This window comes from Orcinus orca, chromosome 4, assembly GCF_937001465.1.
Source record: "Orcinus orca chromosome 4, mOrcOrc1.1, whole genome shotgun sequence".
Lineage (NCBI taxonomy): Eukaryota > Metazoa > Chordata > Mammalia > Artiodactyla > Delphinidae > Orcinus > Orcinus orca.
This window is the reverse complement of record NC_064562.1, coordinates 127,849,479-127,870,697: the sequence shown is the minus strand read 5'-3', so window position 1 is coordinate 127,870,697 and position 21,219 is coordinate 127,849,479. Positions and strand designations below refer to the sequence as shown.

General features: G+C 35.8%; 1 protein-coding gene across 50 annotated transcripts in view; it reads right to left on the bottom strand.

Moving 5' to 3' along the window:
• Positions 1–21,219, bottom strand: part of ANK2 (ankyrin 2) — a 683,094-nt gene that overhangs the window by 57,029 nt on the left and 604,846 nt on the right. For 30 of the 50 annotated variants that reach the window (XM_049708929.1, XM_049708962.1, XM_049708963.1 and 27 more), the window contains 4 exons: positions 13,828–13,972; positions 7,325–7,427; positions 6,523–6,626; positions 1,959–1,994 (listed from right to left, as the gene is read on the bottom strand). In XM_049708929.1, coding sequence (XP_049564886.1) covers positions 1,959–1,994; positions 6,523–6,626; positions 7,325–7,427; positions 13,828–13,972 — 388 coding nt within the window. The remainder of the gene's footprint in view (positions 1–1,958; positions 1,995–6,522; positions 6,627–7,324; positions 7,428–13,827; positions 13,973–21,219) is intronic. The other 20 variants (XM_033437973.2, XM_049708960.1, XM_049708964.1 and 17 more) reach the window with 3 other exon arrangements.

The following is a 21,219-nucleotide window of genomic DNA, read 5'->3' as shown; positions in this document are numbered from 1 at the left end:
TTGTTCCCATCATTTTCCTTTCCTGGCACCATATGGTTTTATATGTCTTAAAAATTATAGTATAATATAATACCTAAAAAATAAACAGAGAAACTAACGTTTATTAAATACCTACAATGAACCCGGAACTTTGCTAAAGCAGTTTAATATGGAGTTTTCATTGGTTTATGAACTGTACTATTCAAAGAAGATATAAAAATACTATTATCACAGAGCACAAGATAATGCAGCAAGTACCATGCTGTTTCCTGGATACAACTCTGATATACCAAGAGATCCATCCCTGTCTTGAATTATTGCTGTAACCTCGGGCAAGGCACTTAACATCTTTCGGTTTCAGTTTTCTCATCCATAACATGAGAGACATTAAATTCTTAAACTCTAAGGTGGCCTTCTGGTGTTAAAATTCTAACTAGGTTAGACAACCTATTGGAATATTCCATTTCAGATGTTCTGGAAGCATTCCTAATTGGAAAATAAACTGCTACTCCTGCAAGAAATATACACTATTTTTGCTGTATGGTTAAAACAGTCAAGGAGCAGTTTTGCAGAAAATGTATACACATACTGCACTAAACATTGACTTCAGACTGTACAGACAAAAAACATCACGTAACATACTCGGTTTTAACTGTATATCTTACTCTCCAAATGAAATTCAACAATCATGCAAATTAGAAACCCTTATTGAAGTTTTCTAAATTGTGAGATACGATGTTATCACAATTTAAAAGGAATAAAAGCCAAAGCAATCCACCATTATTATGCAGATGACTTGCCTAGGAATATGTAGTTGATTAGCTAGACAGGTACATGCTTCAGAGGAGGCAGCAGAAAACAATGATTCTGCACTTTTGAGGACTATATCCTCCACCCCAAAAGTTATGAATCCTTAGGTTTACTTTTAATTCATCCAGGACCATGGGGTGGGGACGGGGAGGACACTGCAGCATTTGAAGTTAGTTATTGATTGAAAATAGGGGAAAAAATGTCATCAGGGTGCTTCAGTGATCCACATATACATAGCAAGAGGGCCTTAAATCTGATTTCTGGGGCACTATGAGAAAACCGTATCATGAGCTCTTTCTCCTCTATAATTTCCTTAATTCCTTCCCAATCTTTGAAATTCCATGAACTGAAAAACTGATGAAAAACGGCTTTGAAAAAAGTGCCTCAAACTTGTTAAAATCACCAAAATATTTATCACTCACTATGTTCATGTATAGAAACATAATATTTAGTGTGTATTTCAGAAAAAAGTAAAAGAATGGATGTACATTTTTCAAAATTGAAGACGGTTTTATTTGTAGACAATCTTTAGTATCATGATGGATGACTGTAAAATAAAATATAATAATCAGCAGTTTGATAAGAACCTTTAAAAATAACTTTATTAAAATGAAATAGAATAATGGATATCTTTAGAACACTGGAATCATTCTACAGCACAATTTGTAAAATATCAAAAGGCTGCATTTAAAGTAGTACTAGCAAGCAAATGCACTATTAATAAACTTTCAGCCCTTGGTTCACCTAGAATATAGTTAAAAAAAAAAAAACCTCTGCTAAGTGACACTTAAAATCACAACCTTTACTATAACTTGAAAATAGCTCAACCAATTTGCATAATTGCTGGAATAGCATTTTTCAGCTCTATGTAGCACTTGTTCTCACAAAAGAAGCTAAGATATGGAGACCCATGACCAAGACAGGCTCTCACTTTAGGTCTATATTCATTTTGTACAACCCCACCTAATTTCCAATAAAATAAGAAATACCCACTTTCTCTATACCATATGGCCATGATATGGATAAAATACATCATTCTCCCTCTCTCTGTCTCTCGCTAGGTATGGTCACACTAAAGCATCCTGAGGCAGGGTATATGCAGAAGGAAATGACAAAAGGAGGAGAGGAAGAGGCAACATGTTCAGAGAAAGAATTATGCAGAAGTTCACCTGCTGTTGTCACGATCAAGACATGGAGAGGTGCGGCTGCAACAGAATAGATACTTTAGCACAGAGAAGGAATGGATAACGTGAAATATAAAGAAGGAAATCAGAAGTGACTTTCAACTGAGATATATTATTTATATACCAATACCGTATTCATTGAAAAAAAGATGGAAATACAAATGAGATACAGCTCTATGCAAATGCTGAGAGAAGAGCCAGGTACAGGGGCTCTGTAGCAACTCCCAGGTTAGGGAACTGGGATATTATAAAATCACTGGAACATGGATTTGTAGCCTTATTCAACTCTGGCTTACGTGGGCACTTAAAATCTAAATGTCCAAGAAGCTACAAAGCATCAAAGGGCATTATAATGAGAGTTTCAAAGTTTTCGATTTGATGGACATAGTTTTGCCTCCAAAATACTTTCAAAATACTTTCAAAATAATGGTAATGACCTTTTGGGCTCTTACAGAAGAAATGCAAACAGAAAAGGCACAATTAAAAAAAAATAGCTCCAATGACACACAATAGCATAAACTATAAGGCAGAGTAGGTAACATCAATTACCTACTAGTAAGTAACAGAAACTATGCAAACAAAATCTTAGTGCTTTTTTCAAGACTTTCACTCCCTGTTTTGGGGATTGCTGTCTTCCTCGCTGGTCATATTGTTGAATCCCACTTTACAGTCCTGCCTTTCACTCCTCTTCTACCTGAGTCTGCTCTTCCTCAAAACACTCCATACGTTTTTCACAGAGTTCACTTGGGTTTTCAACACCTGATGATATATAAATGGATATACATATCCTTTGGACCAGAAACCCAGCCTTACAAAACAGTTGTTTTGCTACTTATAAAATAATTTTCTTCATCCAGAAGAATTTACCTTCATGTACCTTTTAAAAAAGGAGTGTTTGAAATACACTAACAGCTAAATTAACCGCTATATGTACTTAGATAAATATTAACGTTGTCAAATGAGAAACAGCTTTAACTTCCTTGAGTTTCAAATATCACCTTCCACTATTTGAGCTAACATCTTTACTTTTTTTTTTTTTTAAATAGACTATATTTTTTAGAGTAATTTTAGGTTCACAGCAGAACCATCTTCAACATGTTTTTATGAAAAGGAAGTCCTTTAAAAGATTACTTTCTTATTGACTTCTAGTTACCATATCTTGTGGTATAACATCATGAATTGACATTTATTTGTTGGCACTTGGCTGTTATTAAAAAAGTATAAAAATAAAGACTTTCGAAATAATATTTCAAGTGAGTCACAAAACTAGCTCTCACTAGGAACTTGTGCCTTACATCTGTTGATTCATTATGCACTTATGAAATAGGGAAGATTAAATTCAAATTCAATCTTGTCCAACCTTGTGTTGGATGTGATTATGACTGGGATACTAGAAATAATAATTGTTGGTTAGAGTGTGAATCAGTAAGGCAACTTCTTCAAGAACAACAACAAAAATATTACTGTCAGCCTTTCTTTTGCTAGCTATTGGCTGTATCTCTTGGTCAGAACAGGCTTTTTAATCACTGATACCTATTCTCCTATAGTGACAGACATTAGTCATCGGAAACAGTAGAAGTAAAAGAAAATCACTAATAGTGCTTATTGGTAGAAGCTGTGTCTTCCATTAATCTAAAATCCCTTTATCTAATCTAATAGAACATTATATATCAAATTAGTGGCATATGCATATAAAAGCTAACTTTTTATCCCTCCTATCAAAAATTATTTTTTTCTTACATTTTGGGCAGATTTTGAAGTGGCTTAGGAATTCACCCAATTAATTAAAGAGAAACTCAGTTCCTTGAAAACTATATAAAAACTATTACTCAGGAATCTGGTGTATAATGAATAAAATTACATGTCATTGTTACATGATATATTATGAATTTTATTCATATACATTCATATCATGGTAGCTTTCAAATACCATCACCCTCAGAATCATTGAGTTTTCAGTGGTAACTACCCATCCTCTTAGAGTCATCTTTTGCACTGTGTTCATTCAAATACTATAGTAGAGACACAACTTTATGATAGATTACCTGATTAAAAATAATAAGTCAAACACTGCCATTATGAACTGTACCACATTGGTTATTGTCATTTAGAGGATTCAGAATACATTTTGTTTCACTGATTTGGAATTTGTTAAAGATGTGGAAAATGTGTATGGGGATTATATAAATACTAATGACTATAATCTATTGAGTACTTATTCTTTCTAGGCAAAATACTAACTACTTAAGAAGTGTCGAATCCTTAAAGCTCCACTATGGAATTCATAATATAACATTCATCTTATAGGTAAGTAAACTGAAACATATATTTTATACAACTTGCCCAATGTCACATATTGAGTGTCAGGGCCAGGATCTGAATTCTGATTGATCTGATTCCAAACACACTCTTAACCATCATGTTATCTCTCTTCCAGAGATTGTCTTCCAAGTTCAAATAACAACACATAGGTGTGTTTCTTAAAGGTAGTGGCTAGGTTTTACTCATCTATGTTCCTTAGTGCCTGGCACAAGGTTTGATACATTGTAGAATTCAACAGTGTGTGAAGAATGAATACTTAAGTAAATGGAAAGGATAAAAAATATTTGAAGTAACTAGTCATATGTTAATTACCTAAGTCACCCTTAAAGTCAAACTTTTATTAGGCAATTTTGTTCCTTTCTAACAGTTTGTATAAAACATATATATCTGCTCTATTGGTACTTGTAGAATATACCAGGGCCAAGGCCCCAGTGACAGAGACTGTGATGTAACTGATTTGAGTTGGGGCCTAGGCATCAATATTTTTTAAAGCTCCCAGGTGACACCAATGTACAGCCAGAGTTGAGGATTAGCATCAATGATCAGGTGTGAAGTTAACAGAAAAACTGATTTATTAGAGACCAAGATTTTAAAGATCCTTATTTTAATGAGTGATTAAACTTTAACCACTGGATACTCTTGTTTCATCATAAGTAATCAATTGTAATTACTTACACATGTATCTAGTTTTATACTATTGGTATGTATATTGATGTACGTCATCTGAGTATTTTACTGCCCTTCAGTAGTTAAGACTTCTTTAAGAAATTCCTTTTATAAAGTAAATTATTTTGGAAATTGAAATATCACCATAACACTTCGACTCTTTTATAAATTCGGTTACTAATAGTTAATTACATTTTGCTTAAAATAATCTTGTCACTTTGTAGGCTGGGTATGGGCTTCAAATACTAGACTATGGTTTCTAGATTCTGAACTATTATCCATCAACACTCTAGGTCCAACTCTCTTTTTTTTTTCTTCTCATCATTGTTGAAAAACTTAGTAGCAGAATACAATGTTATGCTTTTTGAGTAATTTATAGCTGTCAGATTTTAATTATTTTATACTTAAAAATATGTAAGTAAATTTGGATGAGGTTTAATTGATTTTTATTCCCTTGAATAACACCTGCATCAAGGACTAGCTTTTACTTATTTAACAAAGAAGAGTATTATGATTATTTTCAATAACTAATTTTATATTCATTCTCCGAGCCTTTAACAGAAGATCAGGCTAAGAAGTACAACATTTTTAACTACAATATCTTAGAATGCTTTCCTGAAAGGAGAATATTTTAGAATAATCAGAACAAGAAAGAATCTACTAAAAATAGTTCTGGGGATTATGGAAAAGGAGTTTGGGATAATAATTTAAATCAAAATATTATATTTAGTTAGATAAAATATGGCAGGGATTAAAAGTGATTAAATAAAAACATCTTAAAAGTTTATATGTAATTATGAAAATACTATACAACTTGACACCACTGAAATGTAAGGAAAAAAGCAATCATGAAGAGTTTACAATTTAAAACTCCTTAAGGAATTTATATTCCACATAATTGAATTCTTATAACTTAAGATGATCTTTAAGAATGTTTAAAATTATTAACTCAAAGCCCTACTTTTTAATGAGTTGATATAAATAGGCAGCATTTCTTAAGTAGTGGCAAATATATTATCTGGATGACTTTTAAAAGATAACTGAGAACCTGACGGGTTGCATTCAAATTTTCCTTTTCAGAATATCCCTACTTCAAACAGCTTGTGAACTCCTCTATACATTTTTATGACTCACACTTCTGTAAACATGATTTTAAATGCATTAATACATAAGCAAAGGCATTTATGAAACTAGTCAGTTAATCTTAGTAAACAGAAATTTCAAAAAAGCAAATGATCTTGCCCCTCTTTTCAAGGCCATCTTAAAGACAAAAATGTGAACAGTAAGGAGGCCACTGGTATACTCTGGTTAGTTAGCAAGCTGTCTGACGCAATTCTATGACTTATTTGAAAACAATGGTCAGTTCTTCTATGCTGAATTCGACGCTTTTTGCTGGTTTGTTTGTGTGGATAGAGTCCATGGTGGATAAAGCAGTGACAAGTTTTCAAAAAGGTCACTTCCCCTGTAAGCTAGCCATCAGCTAAAGCTACTGGACAAAGCTGTTATTTTCACTCATCTCTTTTTACCTCTCGATCTGGATGCATAATATTGATTTACTTACCCTGAATGAATAGGGCTGGAAGAAAGAGCCACGTTGTCTAAGTTCTCAGTGCCCCAGCTTAGACGATAAGAATTCCTTTCTGCCTCCTTGGCTAGAGTTGACACCTAAACACAAAGAACACTGGATTTAATAAAAAGACATTCCTTCAATTAAATTAAAATATAATGAACTTTAAAAAAATGGCGTGACAGGAAAGTGGTATTACCTGGAAAAACGCTCATTTAAAAATATGATAGAAGACCAAGGCATTTAAAATGTATCTTTATAATGCATTCCCATTTAAATTATATTATTGATATAGGATCACATTTCTGTAATTGTCTTTGAAAAGAGTAGGTGTTCATCTACTTCCTATATCCAGCCAAAGCTGATAAAATTATATCTAAAATGAAAATATTCCATAACAAATTCTATATCTTTTCTAATAGAAACAATTTTAAATATAGAGAGACATATTTTAACCTGTACCTTTCATCTTTTACCTTAAATGCATCCTACCTTACATTTTCCTTTAATAGAGATTTTATAAAGGAATTGAGTTTTATATATAATGTCCACCCGGAAGAATCCAGTATAGCTGAAGAAACAAGCAGTATGTTATTTTAGAAAAAGTCTGCTCACTGAAAAATGCAGCAAACATTTTTTATGTTTTAGAAAAACTCTTAAATCCCTTATCCTAGATTATCAACTGAATTAATACAATTTTTTTTAGATTAAAAAACTTCCTCTGGACATTTCCGGCATCCGATAATGCTAAAAAGCTCTCCAGAAAGCAGAAATGTGAAGGCAAAAAGTCACATACCTGGTGACTGGGGATCACAACTGTGTCGTCAATCATGGCACTGTCCCTCAGGTATGAGGCATGGCTCAGGGTGTGAGACCTGTCGGAACTGAAGGATCGAAGGCTGGTAGGTTGGCAGGAGGTCATGGTCAAATACCAACAGCAGTAGTAGGGTTGGGAGGATGAAATGATGAGCCGAGCAGGAGAGTGAAAAAAGCGTGCTATTAGCTAACAGTGCAACTTCCAGGGGGACATAAATCGCAACCGTGGAAGAAGGAAACACAGGTCTCTGTGTTGCCGTACCTCTCTGTCCCACAGCTAAACTAACGTATCTTTTGACTGGTTCCTACCACTCAATGGCAAGGGCACAAGGGAATCCAGAAGATAAAATTTGATACTCCTAATCTGATTCATTTTCTTCCCAGAAATGTTTGAAACCAACAACTGTAGCTTACTTACTGACAGTATAAGAAATTCACACAGAAAATAATTCCAGGATAGATTGCTTAAATCTGTGTTAAATGTAAATCTCCCTGCAACTAAGAAAAATATTAGGGGGCGGGGGAGGGGAATAAGACAGCCCTTGGAGAGAATGAAATGAAAGCACAGGTTCCATTTTCACTCATTTTCCTTTCTCTCCACGCCTCTTTTTCCTCCCCTCCAACTGTGAATGACTGAATGTTCGTGCACACCCCTGGAAGCTACAGAGTGAGATGAACTGTGGCCAGATGCATGTTTCCTGCGGAAGTGGTGTCCCTCCTGTTTGTCCCTGGTGTTTCCAACAATGCTATTTCAAAGGACAGCACTGTTCCTTGTGCATGTCCTGTGTGTGGTGAGTGAAGCACCACAGAGTGCTGGTTGCTGTGGCAATGAGATGCAAGAGCACAAGAAACTGTTTCCAAGACCATCCCACAAAACACACACATCCGCCAGCACGAAAACGAACTGCCAGTAGACACTGACCCAAAACTGAGGTTTGGCTTCAAAATGGGATTTAGGCCTTGATAATCAATGCTTTACACTTCTGATAAATCTGAATTTCAAAGTTCTGAATTATATACTCAAATGAAATTGGTGAACCTTGACATTTGCATAGATGCAATTTCATTCCTTCCTAGTCAATTTGTACAATCAAATGACAAATAGATTGATAACTTAAATAAACTATATTTTATACATGTTAGTCCAAGTATTAAAGATCTGTATTCAAAATATTAGCCCAAAGCCCATAGGGGAAAATAAAGAGATATGCAAACTTTCACAATATTGATAGAAGCAAGGTTTCATTTACGTTTAGCTAGCAGGTATTTGGCTAGTGAAGCGCTACAGAATTATGGACTAAACATCAAGTTAGCATATTTATTAGCAGAAGCTATTTTCTTTTGCAAATATACCTAAGTTTGTAAGCCATATACTGTCATCTTTATGAGGTGTCAATATTGCCAACTTCAATTATTTTTGAGGAAATCATCACTTGGTAGATAATTCATAGTAATTTGGGGCTTTCTCCTATTCTGCTGTAGGATTTATGCCCCCAAAGTAAATGCCGAATATTAGAGGGTAAGTGACATGAATCAAAAAAAGTTTAACTGTCTGATCCTGGGACTTCCCTGGCAGTCCAGTGGTTAAGACTCCACGCTCCCAATGCAGGGGACAGGGGTTCGATCTCTGGCTGGGGAACTAAGATCCCACATGCCACATGGTGTGGCCAAATAAATAAATAATCAAATATACGTCAATAAAAAATAAAATAAATATTTAATTGATCCTATGTTTTTACACCTATATTAATCTGTGTTTATAATAAAATCAAATCTAAATAGAATTTGACAATATACTATTTTATGTTATATAAGCTCTTGGGGAAGATTGAGGCTCCTGACACGGCCAAGGCAGGAGCAGCCTGAATGCCTAGCAAACCTATTCACAGGGGTTTTAGTCCTGGCACTTGGAAACAGCTTATATTATAGCTGTTTTTACAGCTGTGCAGTTAGATTTTGATGGTGCGCTTCATAAACAGGCTGCTGTGACCAACCTTGGTGTGACCTTGAAATTGAGGATGGGAAGGTGATTAAATTATTGGGGAAAGGGGTTTTTAATCTCAGCAAAAGCTTGTCTCAATAAGTGGACTGAGCATTTTTTTTTTCCTGCACTTGTATTGTTTTGTACCAGGCAGCACTAAGATCAACAGCTCTTAAATTCTATTATCCTTTATTTTGTTTTGAATTGAGCCAAGAGAGGGCAAACAGTAGAGAGGTCAACCTCTTGAAATGATATGGTGTCTACAGGCTCAACCATCTGCCCCCATTAGTTCTGCTGGGCTCAGATTTGTTAATTACTTAATCTCTATCCTCAGCTTTAAAATTCAAAGATCCAGATGGTGACTTTACACATTTAAAAGTGCTAGATTCGTATGAATGAACAGTACTAAAGGACCAACAGGCACTGGAGTAAAGGAGTAAAGATGCCTGCTCATAACAGCAAGTAGAGACGTCGTCACTACGTAGATTAACCCTTAAAGGCAGCACTGGAATAGTAGAAACACAGGTCTCAAAGGGGAAATGGAAATTTAGCTTGGACGGGAACAACTCGAATGGCAAAAAGAAGGTACCTCAAATAAGACCCAGTGACGTGGCTGCCACCACTGTAAATGTGTAAACTTTGAAAAAAAGGCAGCCAGGTCTCAATGGCCACTCTCAGGGAGGCACCACAACTGGGTGGATGTCTGTCTGCTTTAGGAACGAGGTATAAAGAGCTCATCTGGCTGTGAATGTAGAGCTACATCCTGCAATCAGTGTATCAGTAATAAAGGTGGATTACTGATATCCATCTACCCAATACCTGGGTCTATCTTTCAACTGGTTTTGAAACAGGAGCAAAGGGGTGTTGGTGCTATTTTTTGTCTTTCCTAGAGCCCCAACAGGAAAGAAATACAGGGGGAGAAGAAAGGAAAGAAAGAGACAAAGTGACTGACCACAAAAAGGAGATTGGGGTAGGGAGAAAAAGATATTAGAAGATGCAGACAGAGAGTGAGGAAAGTTGGAGAGACAGAGGGAGAGAGAATAAGTTGAAACTATATGTCTAAATATCTCTATCCTCTGATTTTATTCTAGTTCACTCTGCTTACTGCCTTCTAAAATGCTAATTGGTATTTAATCAATGTTTATAGTTCTAACTGATCTTTTTTCTATGACGTCATAGAATCTACTTAAATGAAATATATGAAGTAAGAATATTCCAAGAGTAAAGAAATTATTCTCTCTAAAGGAATCATGACCAGCACAAAGGTCTGGGATAACTCAAGTCTCTGGATCAGAAATTGCCTACCCTGATTTAAAACAGTGCAAGCAAATTCAAATATTTTGCAACAGAGTTGCCTTTTTTTTTTTTTCCAGTAAGTCAGAGGTGGTGCTGTTCAGTTAATAAATCTGCAATAGCACATATCCATAAAAGTGTAAATTTTTACTTGCTGTTTAGCTAAGGGATAGGCCAAGAGTTTTTTATGATCTTAAATTTATACTTTTTTCACCATGATACAACTGGTTTCTGGACACATATTAGGTGGTATCAAAGTCTGTAATTCCACAGAAAAGTATAATAATTACTATCTTAGGAAGCTGCAATATTTATTAGACAGCCAATGAATGGTGTTTTCAAACCTACTGAGCAAGTGAATATCCAAAAATGTCAATGTGTCTGATTTAATACATGGAGAATCTTTTGTGGTTCATTGTTATTTAGCGTTTTGCATTGAATTTGAATAGTATTTTTAATTTGTGAGTAATAATAAAATAAAAGGGACACAAAATCCAGCGAATCAAATTGACTGTGTTTCTATTCAATGTGATTAAAATTTACCTATTTTTATTCTTCTGCATCCAGGTACATTTTAGGCATCTGAATCATTTTTTTTTTTAATCATCTCCAACTATACATAGGCTAATTAGGTTCCTTTTGGGGAAGCCATGCTAATGTTTTATCAACCACAAGGTGGAGCTGTGACCGTTAAAACAGTCAGGCCTGGGGCCTGTCACAGACTGATTCTAGTAAAATACTCACCCTTCTAGCTTGAATAGACATTCAATACATAAAAATCCTAATCTGAGAATAAATCCATAATTCTAGAATATAAGCACCCCCTGCCAAGACAGACAGACAGACACACACACACACACACACACACACACACACACATACATACATTGAGCAGGGAGCAGGGAAATGTGGATGTATCCAGGAAAATCATGTTTTCATGCTATGTAATACCTACCTGGGCATGGTACTATTGAAAGCACACCAAATAAAGAAATAATGAAAAGGAAAAAAATGGTTACCGAAAAAAGGTAACTTATATTGAATTGTCTAAGCAAAATTTAAAAAATAAATAAAACACTGCATTGCAATCATGAAAATGAGATACTGACTATAATTCCATCTTGGAGAGCATGAATACATCTGGTGTTCTAGAAATGCAAGTGTGGAGCTGGACAACAGCTCACGTCTTCAATGTTTCATATCTCCTGTCTTTACAAGCTGAGAAGTATTCAGTTTAGGTAGAATCCTCTAACCACTGACCCCTGTCTTATAGAAAGTATTGTTCTAAATCTTTCTCAGTACTAAGTACTTTCAAAGAAGGCAAAAGGATCAAATCAAGCACTTACTCTTAGTAAAAGAAATCAAGCTGCGAAAAAAAAAAGGATTTTTGGATAACAGTAATATGATTATTCATAGCTTATTATGAATTTTTGCAAAGCCATAAACATTTCACTTTATTGAAATTTGAAGCCTTTTAAGAATCTCAGACTGTGCGGCCCAAATCAATCAGTGTGTCAACATTCAATATCTAGAACGCTGACACCATCACAAGCTCCCCTACCCTCACCCGCCAAACGGCTCCTCCCTGTGTACCCTGATCCCAAGGACCACTCGCTACCTAAGTCATTGAAGCCAAGGAGCCAATCAAGTCTCCTTCCTCTTCTTCACCCACCCCATGAAATCCATCGTCAGATCTGGCCAGTTTTACCTCACAGATATGTTCTCAAATTTTTCATTTCTAAAACTCTCCCCATGACTGCTACCACCCAGGTTAGAGTTCAAGTCGTATCCTAGCAACTTCAGCGAACATTACCGCAATAATTTCTCAGGTGGTTGATACTGCCAAGTTTAGCCCTTTGACAACTTTCCTCTAAAATTCATCCTCTATATCACGGTCAGAGGGATCCATCCGAAATGTAAATGTGACCTCCCCTCCTTCATACTTACACTCCAGCCACACTGCACTATTCTGTTTCTCTCATACACCACGAGCCTTTGCTCACCTTATTTAAGGCTTCAAATACCCTCCCCACCTTTCTTCACCATCATCACTATTATTCTGTCTCGGTTTGGGCTCATTCCCTCCAGGAAGCCTGAGCCTCAGGGCTCCAGTTGCACTCTGTGGGTACCACTAGCTTCATCTCTCTCTCACTCCATTAGATTCTGAATTTAGCAATTACATATTAGTCACGTTTGTACCTCTGGTACCCACCACAAAGCCAGCCCAGAAAGGCACTCATTACACGCACACTGAATTGCTTTTTAAAAAAAAAAAGATAGGAGGGAGGCATTAGTACTCAAGGGAAAGGCCCAAGAAAAGCTTGTTTTTGCTAATTCCCCATTCAGAATTGACTACTCTTTAAGGCATTTATTTCTTACACTCCAAATGTGCTGGATACAGCCAAGAATAGAGCCAATATTAAAGTTATAAACCTAAGATAATTGATTAGCAAAAGACATTACACTATATGTACAACCACATGCTTAACCTAAATTGACAGTCATACTTTTGATGAGGCTCCAAGGAATGTTCTTAATCAGTTTACCTCAAAAAATAATAAACACCTGGTGTGCTAGTTAGTAATAACCCCAAAAATTGATTGTATATTTCAGAATGTAATATAAACCTCCCTGGATTTGGCTATAAAATCTGGGCTCCTTCAGATTTTGCTATCATTGCTTTTGGTATCCAGGCTCTTTAGGGATTCCGTTCTGATTCTTTTGCATGAAAAAATCAGTTCCAGCCAACATTTCCTTCTCAATTTGTTACCTTTTAATCCTTCTTCACAACATACTTTTGTTCACAGAAACTATGGCCCTAACAGAAAACCCCAAGGAGATTGGGAGGATCTTATAACTGCCGTTTAGTAAGAGTGTCCATAAGGCAAAACTGGCCTTTTAATTCGCCTAGAGAAAAAAGTTGCAGATGATAAAAAATATCATATTTTAATGGTTCAGAGCTTTTTACTGATCATGGCTCTGATTCTTACAATGCTTGACTCCTACTAAACTACTTAATCTCTCTAGGTCTCAGTTTCCTTTAAAATGGACACTTGAAGTTGTTAGAGAATGCAGTAAGATAACATGCTAACTGCTGAGAGTAGTGAGATACCTATAGAGTGTCAATAATGGTGTCTACTTTTTTTATTATTATCATAAAAGTGTGTTGCACTCACTTCTGATATCAAGGGAAAGCTTTATGTGAATACCTGTCAGAGCGTCCTCCCTCCAAGCTGTATCTCAGGTAATTCATCCCATCCAGGAACTGACTGCTAGGTAGGGAGTCATCACCCAGTTCTTTTAGATCCTCAGGTCTAAGGTACTCTCCCCCATCACCTGTCATCGTGTCATCACCTTGAAGCAATCAGAGAAAGATGGAGAATTACTTGTTGAATGTAATATCGACTACAAAACATGATTATGATTGTGAAGAAATCAGCATAATAGCACTGACATCACTGAAACACTGCACGCTAGAAAAAAAAACAAAAACAGAACACATGCAGCTGAAGAGCGCTAAAACTCAGGTAAACAATATTTGACCCATTTTCCTATTACCTACTAAGAAGAAATAATTACCTGAATTGGAATTCTTTTAATATCAATTTTCTTTACTCATTTCTTTAACCCGATAGCTGATTTATCATGATAGCTGATTTATAGCTTTATATTTAACTTAGCAATTAGCACAATATGTAGACAACTTAGCTTCTGTCTATAGTATCAATAATTTTGTACATAATGTCCAGCATTAACAGTCTTTTCATGTAATTGACAATATGCTAAGAAATACCTACTGCTCTAAAACAAATAAGAGGTGTATTAAATGGAACAATATGACATAAAATTAGCAAAATATGCACATTAGGGAAAGAACACTAGAATGAAGTAGACAGATTATGACATTGTAATAAACAACCTGGAATTTAATTTTAAAATCATTACGGAGCATAAAAAGGATGCTTTGTTGGAAACTAGATGGTTTCCCAAAAGTGAAGTACAGGGAAAAAAGTGAGATAGATAATAATTAAGCAGTGGCCAAAAGCGATGACTAAGTGTTGTAGCTCTCATTTGGAAGCACAGATGGTACGAGTACATTCCCTGCCCGTGAACTGGAATAGAACACTTTTAAAAATACACATTTCAGGAAATTCAATAAATAATACCTCATTCACAGAAATGCTCTCCATACCATTAATGTGCTGGGATGGGGCATGAGGCATTAGTACTCAGGGGAAAGGGGGAATAATTTAGCTGAGAGAAACAATTTTTGATGATCCTTTAAGCGTACTAATCACACACTGAAAGCCTGATAACCAATGTAAGGGAAAATGTGAAAGAATGTAGTTCATTCCTATAATTAAATTTTTATTTTAATCTCATCTGTTTAAAATAAGTGTTCTAAATCAATACTAATTTATTTATAAAGATACAGCATTAAAGACTTTTAAGAGGAATACGTTTTCAGCATCTCATTACTTCCCTGTATATATGATCTTAAGAGCCCATAATCAAGACTATTAGCTCTCCAAATTACTTAAAGGCAAAGACAGTTTGAACAAAAGACCTTCCAGTAAATAGAAATGTAACTTATTCACCACTAAATTTTTTTCTCAAAGTCAATGCATTTAATATTTGGCAGTTACAAATCTCATCATTAAAATTACTTTTATTGCTCCTCAGTGAAATCATTAGATATTTATTTAGTTTTAGCTAAGTGAATTAGGCTACACAGAGTAGTTATTAAAAGTTTAGTCTTTAAAATCAGATAGACCTGGGTTCAAATTCTAATTCTACTACTTACGGGCCAGTTAATCTTCCTAAGCCTCAGTTTCCACAAGAAGAAAATGGGAATGATACTAATAATCTATCTCACGTGTCAGTTATCTGAATTAAGTAACATATAAGGATTATAACAGAGTTCTGGAATATAATAATCGCCAGTTATTATTTTTATCAATACAAAATGATCTAAGTGTTGACACACCAATGAAATATGAGCTAAATTTCATTTATGCAGAATAATTTTTGAAAAATTTAAAGAAAAATATAATTGTACTGTTTAAATATTTCATAAATCTGACAACTCTAATGAAAACATGAATACGTTTTTAAAATTAATTTTGTTAAAGTGGTTCCCCCCAACTCTTGTATATATTCTCTTCTTCAAAGTGTTCCCTCACAAAACACGATGCAGCAATAGCAGCGATCCAGGGATAAATAACAATATAGATGAACATGAAATGCATGATGTTGGTGAACTTTAAGAACCAAAAAGGTCAGACGAGGGAGAGATCACTTTAGAATAATGTAGTGGGTTGAGTAATGTCTCCCCTGCCCCCAAATTTCATGTCTACATGGAAGCCCAGGATGTGGTCTTATGTGGAGATAGGGTCCTTGTAGATGTAAGTAAAGTAAGGATTTAGACGAGATCATACTGGATAATTGCAATGACGGTGTTTTTTACAAGAGGAAGAGAAGGACACACAGAGACAAAGAGGAGAAGGCCATGTGAAGGCAGAGGTTGGAGTGACGTGTCTACAAGCCAAGGAACACCAAGGATTGCTGACAGGCACAGAAGCTGGAAGAGGCGAGAAAGGGTTCTTTCCTAGAGCCTTCGGAGCTTAGCATGGTCCCACCATGGACTTCCAGCCTCCAGATCTGTAAGAGAATGAATCTGAGCCACCAGCTTGTGGTAATTTGCTGCGGTAGCCCTAGGAAATTCCCAAGGAAGCTGGAGAAGGAATCACTGAAGAAGGAATGGGAGCTGGTCAATTGCTTGGGAGCAATTTTGATGGGCAGAGATGATGGTATTTCAGGTGAGAGGCTAGTGTGTAAAGGGTCATGGAGGGCAGTAAAAACAGTATGAATAAAAGAGTAATACGCATTACTTACTTAGAGAATACTAAGTGGAATAACTTAGCACTAGTCAGCGTCCATGCTGGTGAGCAATGGCAGAAAGTCCAGGAAGAAAGCTGGTGTCTGAACAGAGTGACAAGATCGTGAAGCTTGGACATTTTATTATAGGACTTGTGGGACTTATGTGTTCCACTATTTCTCCCTTCTTGTTTAATTGGTAAATCTTTATATAGGAGTATTTTTATGAGTGAAATAAGTTGGGATCCCCATTGCTTTATTTCTGGGAGAAAAAAAAAATTCTAAGATCAATCCTAAGACTTGGTTTACCAAAACACAGGTATTGTCTGGTTTGGATATAAGCCTAAATTATTTTCAGAAAAAAATATGCACGTCCTGTTAACTTTTGAGAAAACTAAGCCTAGTCTTATTTATGAAAAAGTGAAGGGAATGACTGAATGCAGGATGTCATATAATACAAGCTGTACCTTATGGATCCCTTGAGCAAGAGGCCTACAAAACTATGTAAAACCCCAAAGCCTGCTTGAATATACTCTCTCTCTCTTTCTCTATTCCCCACTCTACTACCCCCCCCACACCTAATCCCCAAGAATCTAAAATAATTGAGCTTTGCTTTCTAGCATCTAATTCCTAATTTCACCCAGATTAGGGCATCCTGCCCATCTTCAGAGTCAATCTGCTTTTGCATTTCATCTTGCTTCTCCTAATTTGCCAGTTCTCACCACAGTCTCTTAGCAACCAAGATGGTTACAGAGAACAAAGACAACTCAAAATAAGTTTCAATTTCTTGGTCCTTAAAATTACTCAAAACTCCTTAATACAGTAGGGCCTACACTTCAAGTTTTCTGTCTTATTCCTCTCATCTTCCCCTCTTGTTGTTCCTTGGTAAAGAGAAGGTTTATAAGAGTGAAGGAAAGAAAAAAGAAGGAAATCTAGCTGGATTGACTCCCAGTATGGAGAAGCAAGGCCCAGCACCGGCAGTTTTATCTTGTAAAAGATGCAAACAAACTACATGAACTTAGCTTTCCCCCTCTTGCGCATAAAGAAACTTACTATAAGACAGAAGGAAAGCAACTGGAAGAGTACATTTTTAATCAAATGTATCAAGTTGTGTGCCTCTGGTGTGGAGTCAACGTACAATTTCAAAACCCCTGATTACACTGAGTTCTGTGAAATAGTGGATGTCCTTTACATTCTCCCTCATTTCTGCATTTTGATGGCTTTATTACAATGCTATCTGACTAAGACAGCTGCTACATTAAAAAACCCCCTCCTAGGTTCCGTGTTACCAAATGTGAAGTTTAGGGGTTTGGGGACACCTATGGTGGCCTTAGGTGTATATCCTGATGTCTTGATTATGTCTCAGAGAGAAATGGCCCAAAGATGCAAAATCCCTAAATGCTGTTGTCAGTGGCCAGATGCTAACCCAATGTTGGAATTAGCTGGAAACGTACCTGTTCAGGTACTAATCTCACCAGGGCTACCATAAAATGTCTCTCCCAGGATATGTGTGTATAAAGCATGCTATGCAATAGTACATTATCTGCAGTGTGGGATGGAAAGTAGAAATGCCTGTAGAAAATGAAAAATCAATTTGGGAAAAATATAATACAGCTCAACATTTTAAATGTTATTAATGTGTCCAAAAAATAAGATAATCATATCCTTGCCTTTCATCTTGGTAAGTGAGACGACCTCTACAGTCCAAGGCTAGCCTATCCCGGCCTTTAAATCCTCATCTTCTTTCATCTTCCTAGATACGTTGTCTGCTATCTTCAAATAAGATTTTGAATTTTAATATTTAACTCTTGTTTGAGTACAGTTCTATCAGGCTTGGAAAGAATTCTGCATAACTCAGAAAGCTTATGAAAGAATGGTTATACCCTAACATACTTTCTTTTATCAACTTATTTGATGTAAAACAAATAAACAAAGAGCAAACCCTATTTTTTTGCATCATAACAAATCTAAAGTGAATTTCCTTTTTGTTTCCTATACTTGAACAACCCCTTCCCTGCCATTACATATTTACTTACTTAATAGAATTCTGACTTCCAGGTTTTAGGACTTAACTTTTTTCATTGTATTCTCCAATCTTTCCAATTTTATGAAAACCCTTTCCTACTAATTGTAGAGCATTGATGTATCACTTGCTTTTAAAGTTTCATGTTTTAATATCTGGAAACTACAAGATTCCTCAGTGATAGAGGCACATTTAGCCATGACCAGCCTCTATAAGACACAGATCACAAGAGTATAGGAATAAATTAAGATAAAGTGGGAAGGTCCCAAGGATTCTTCATTCTGACAACTCTTCACAGTGCTGGGAAGAAGGAGATTCTCTGACATGTCACTGAGCTCTCTCTCTCTTAAGAATGCTCAGCGCTTCTGCTGATAAGTGGGTAAAGGACTGAAACCTCGGGTGTGGAGCCCCACTAACGTCAAGTGTCCACAGTGGAAGTATGTCAAAAGGAGAAGGGAGATGTGCCTCCGTATTTCACCCCAACACTCAGTCATTCTGGAGTTCTCTTGATTATTAGTACACATCGTCCCAGAGAACGAATGCAGAAGTTTATGCACACCACCCACTCACAAATCTCTGAGTATAAGGGATACATGGGTCACATTTCCACAGGTAATTTAGTTACACAGGTGTATAACCCCTGAGCCCTACCATACAATTTATGGCTATGGAGCTGAGTCATCAAAGACAGGAGTCAGCTCAGGATCCTATGAAGATGTAGAGGATTACATTTACAGCTTTGTTTGAGTCTACACAGTAGAATATTCTGAGACTGAATTCCCATTTCTCTTTTTCTTCCATTTCTCTGCCATTTTGCTCCATCAGGACTCATTTACATCATGACTGAGCTATTACAACAGCTTTCAAAGCGGGTTTAGATTCCACATTCACCACTTAGTAGCTCTGTGCCACTGAACAAACTACTTAACGTGTTTAAGCCTCAGCCTCCTCATCTTCAGGTGAGCCTTTCTCACCTGAAAAACAAATGAGGGGAAATCCATAGCCTATCCCATATGGATGCTGTAGGGATTAAATGAGACAATGCACCTAGCATTGTGAGGTCTAGTAAATGCTTTCTCTTCCCTCAGATACCTGCTTCCTTCCAATTTCATCCCAATGCACTCCTTCGTGTGCCGCTGCTGATTTAATCTTTGGACAAAACAGATTTAATTGTTTCAATCATTAACTGAAATCTCTTTAACACATCCTAATTTCCTTGACTTTTCAGTTGAGAATCCAAACATTCCACAGCGAAGCCCCGTGTGTTTTAATGCATCGGCCAAAATGAATGACTAGATTATTTTGTCACTCTGTGTCTCTCTCTTGCCCTTTCCCATCTCGGGACCTTCCCATACTGTTCCTTCTCCACTCCCTAAAACCTGTGCCACCCTCCTATTTATCTCTCAGCTTTCAGCAGTTCCTTGAGACTGTGCTAGGTCTCTCCCTCTCCAGATTTTCCCAGGCAGATATGAAAAGCAGATGACATAGTGCCTTTAGTTATGCTTCATTAATTTATACATTACCTCTCCATATATGTTCACTTTTGATTCCCCCATGGTAGTAGTCATAGAGCTTTACACACAAAAACATCACTTTCACTATCTGTTGATTGGATTTGTGAGTGGAAAATTCTGAATGCTTCACTATAGCAAGTTAGCCTGAAAGGACATCTGTACTTGGTTTGGATATTCTTCTGAGTATTGACACATAGACTATCATTAAAATAGTAGAGCTGTAAAGAAAACAGGGACTGGCTAGTACTATCCAAACACATGTGGCTGCACTTTGTCCATATAAAAGATGGTAGGTTCCGTGAAAACATTTGAAGAGCACAAAAAATTAAAGGATTGGCAATGTCAACTAGTCAAATTCCTTTATACTAATTGTTTGTACTAAAAAGTTACTTCACAAAACTCAGACATATCCTATACAAAAATATTATTCAACTTGAATTTCTTTCTGGGGAAAAATGTTAAGTTTTTGCCCATATCTAGACATGGAGAGCTTCCTCCATCACCATGAAAGATATTCTTGATCATTAGCCAACATTCCTCTCAAATCAAGAGTTCTTATCACTAATAACTTTTAATACATAATAGTTTTAACAAAAGTATACAAGATGTTATAGCTAGGTCTTATATTATGCAATGGGCAGGTCCAAGAGGATGTTTCACACAAATGGAATTTCTAAAAACCCAGTAAATACTTTGGATGCATTAGCTATTGGAATTCTTTAACAATTATTTTGGAAATAAATAACTATTTTTAGATTAAATAATCACTATCTAATTTATCTGATTTATAAAGTTAGATTTTCATGTAATAGGTTTGCTTAAAGTGGTACCACATATACTTTGGAAACTTCTTGCTAGATAGAATATTTTATATTATTCATTTTTCCCTATATGCCAAAGTTTCCCCTAAATAATATTTAAAGGTTACTTTATTCCTAGCTAACTTTAAAAAATTAGATTATAACTACTAACTTAATATATTTTTAACCACATCTAAAATATATCTTTATCCAGGAATGGGATGACTGCCTATCAAGTAGCCTAACGTAGTTGTTAACATGTTCATGCTAATTCAATGTCAACTTATCCAAAAATTAATTTTTCTCTAAATTTGTATTTTAAGAAGAAATATTAGTTTTGGGAAAATATTTATATAATGTTCATTAGATAATTTAATTATGGTAATA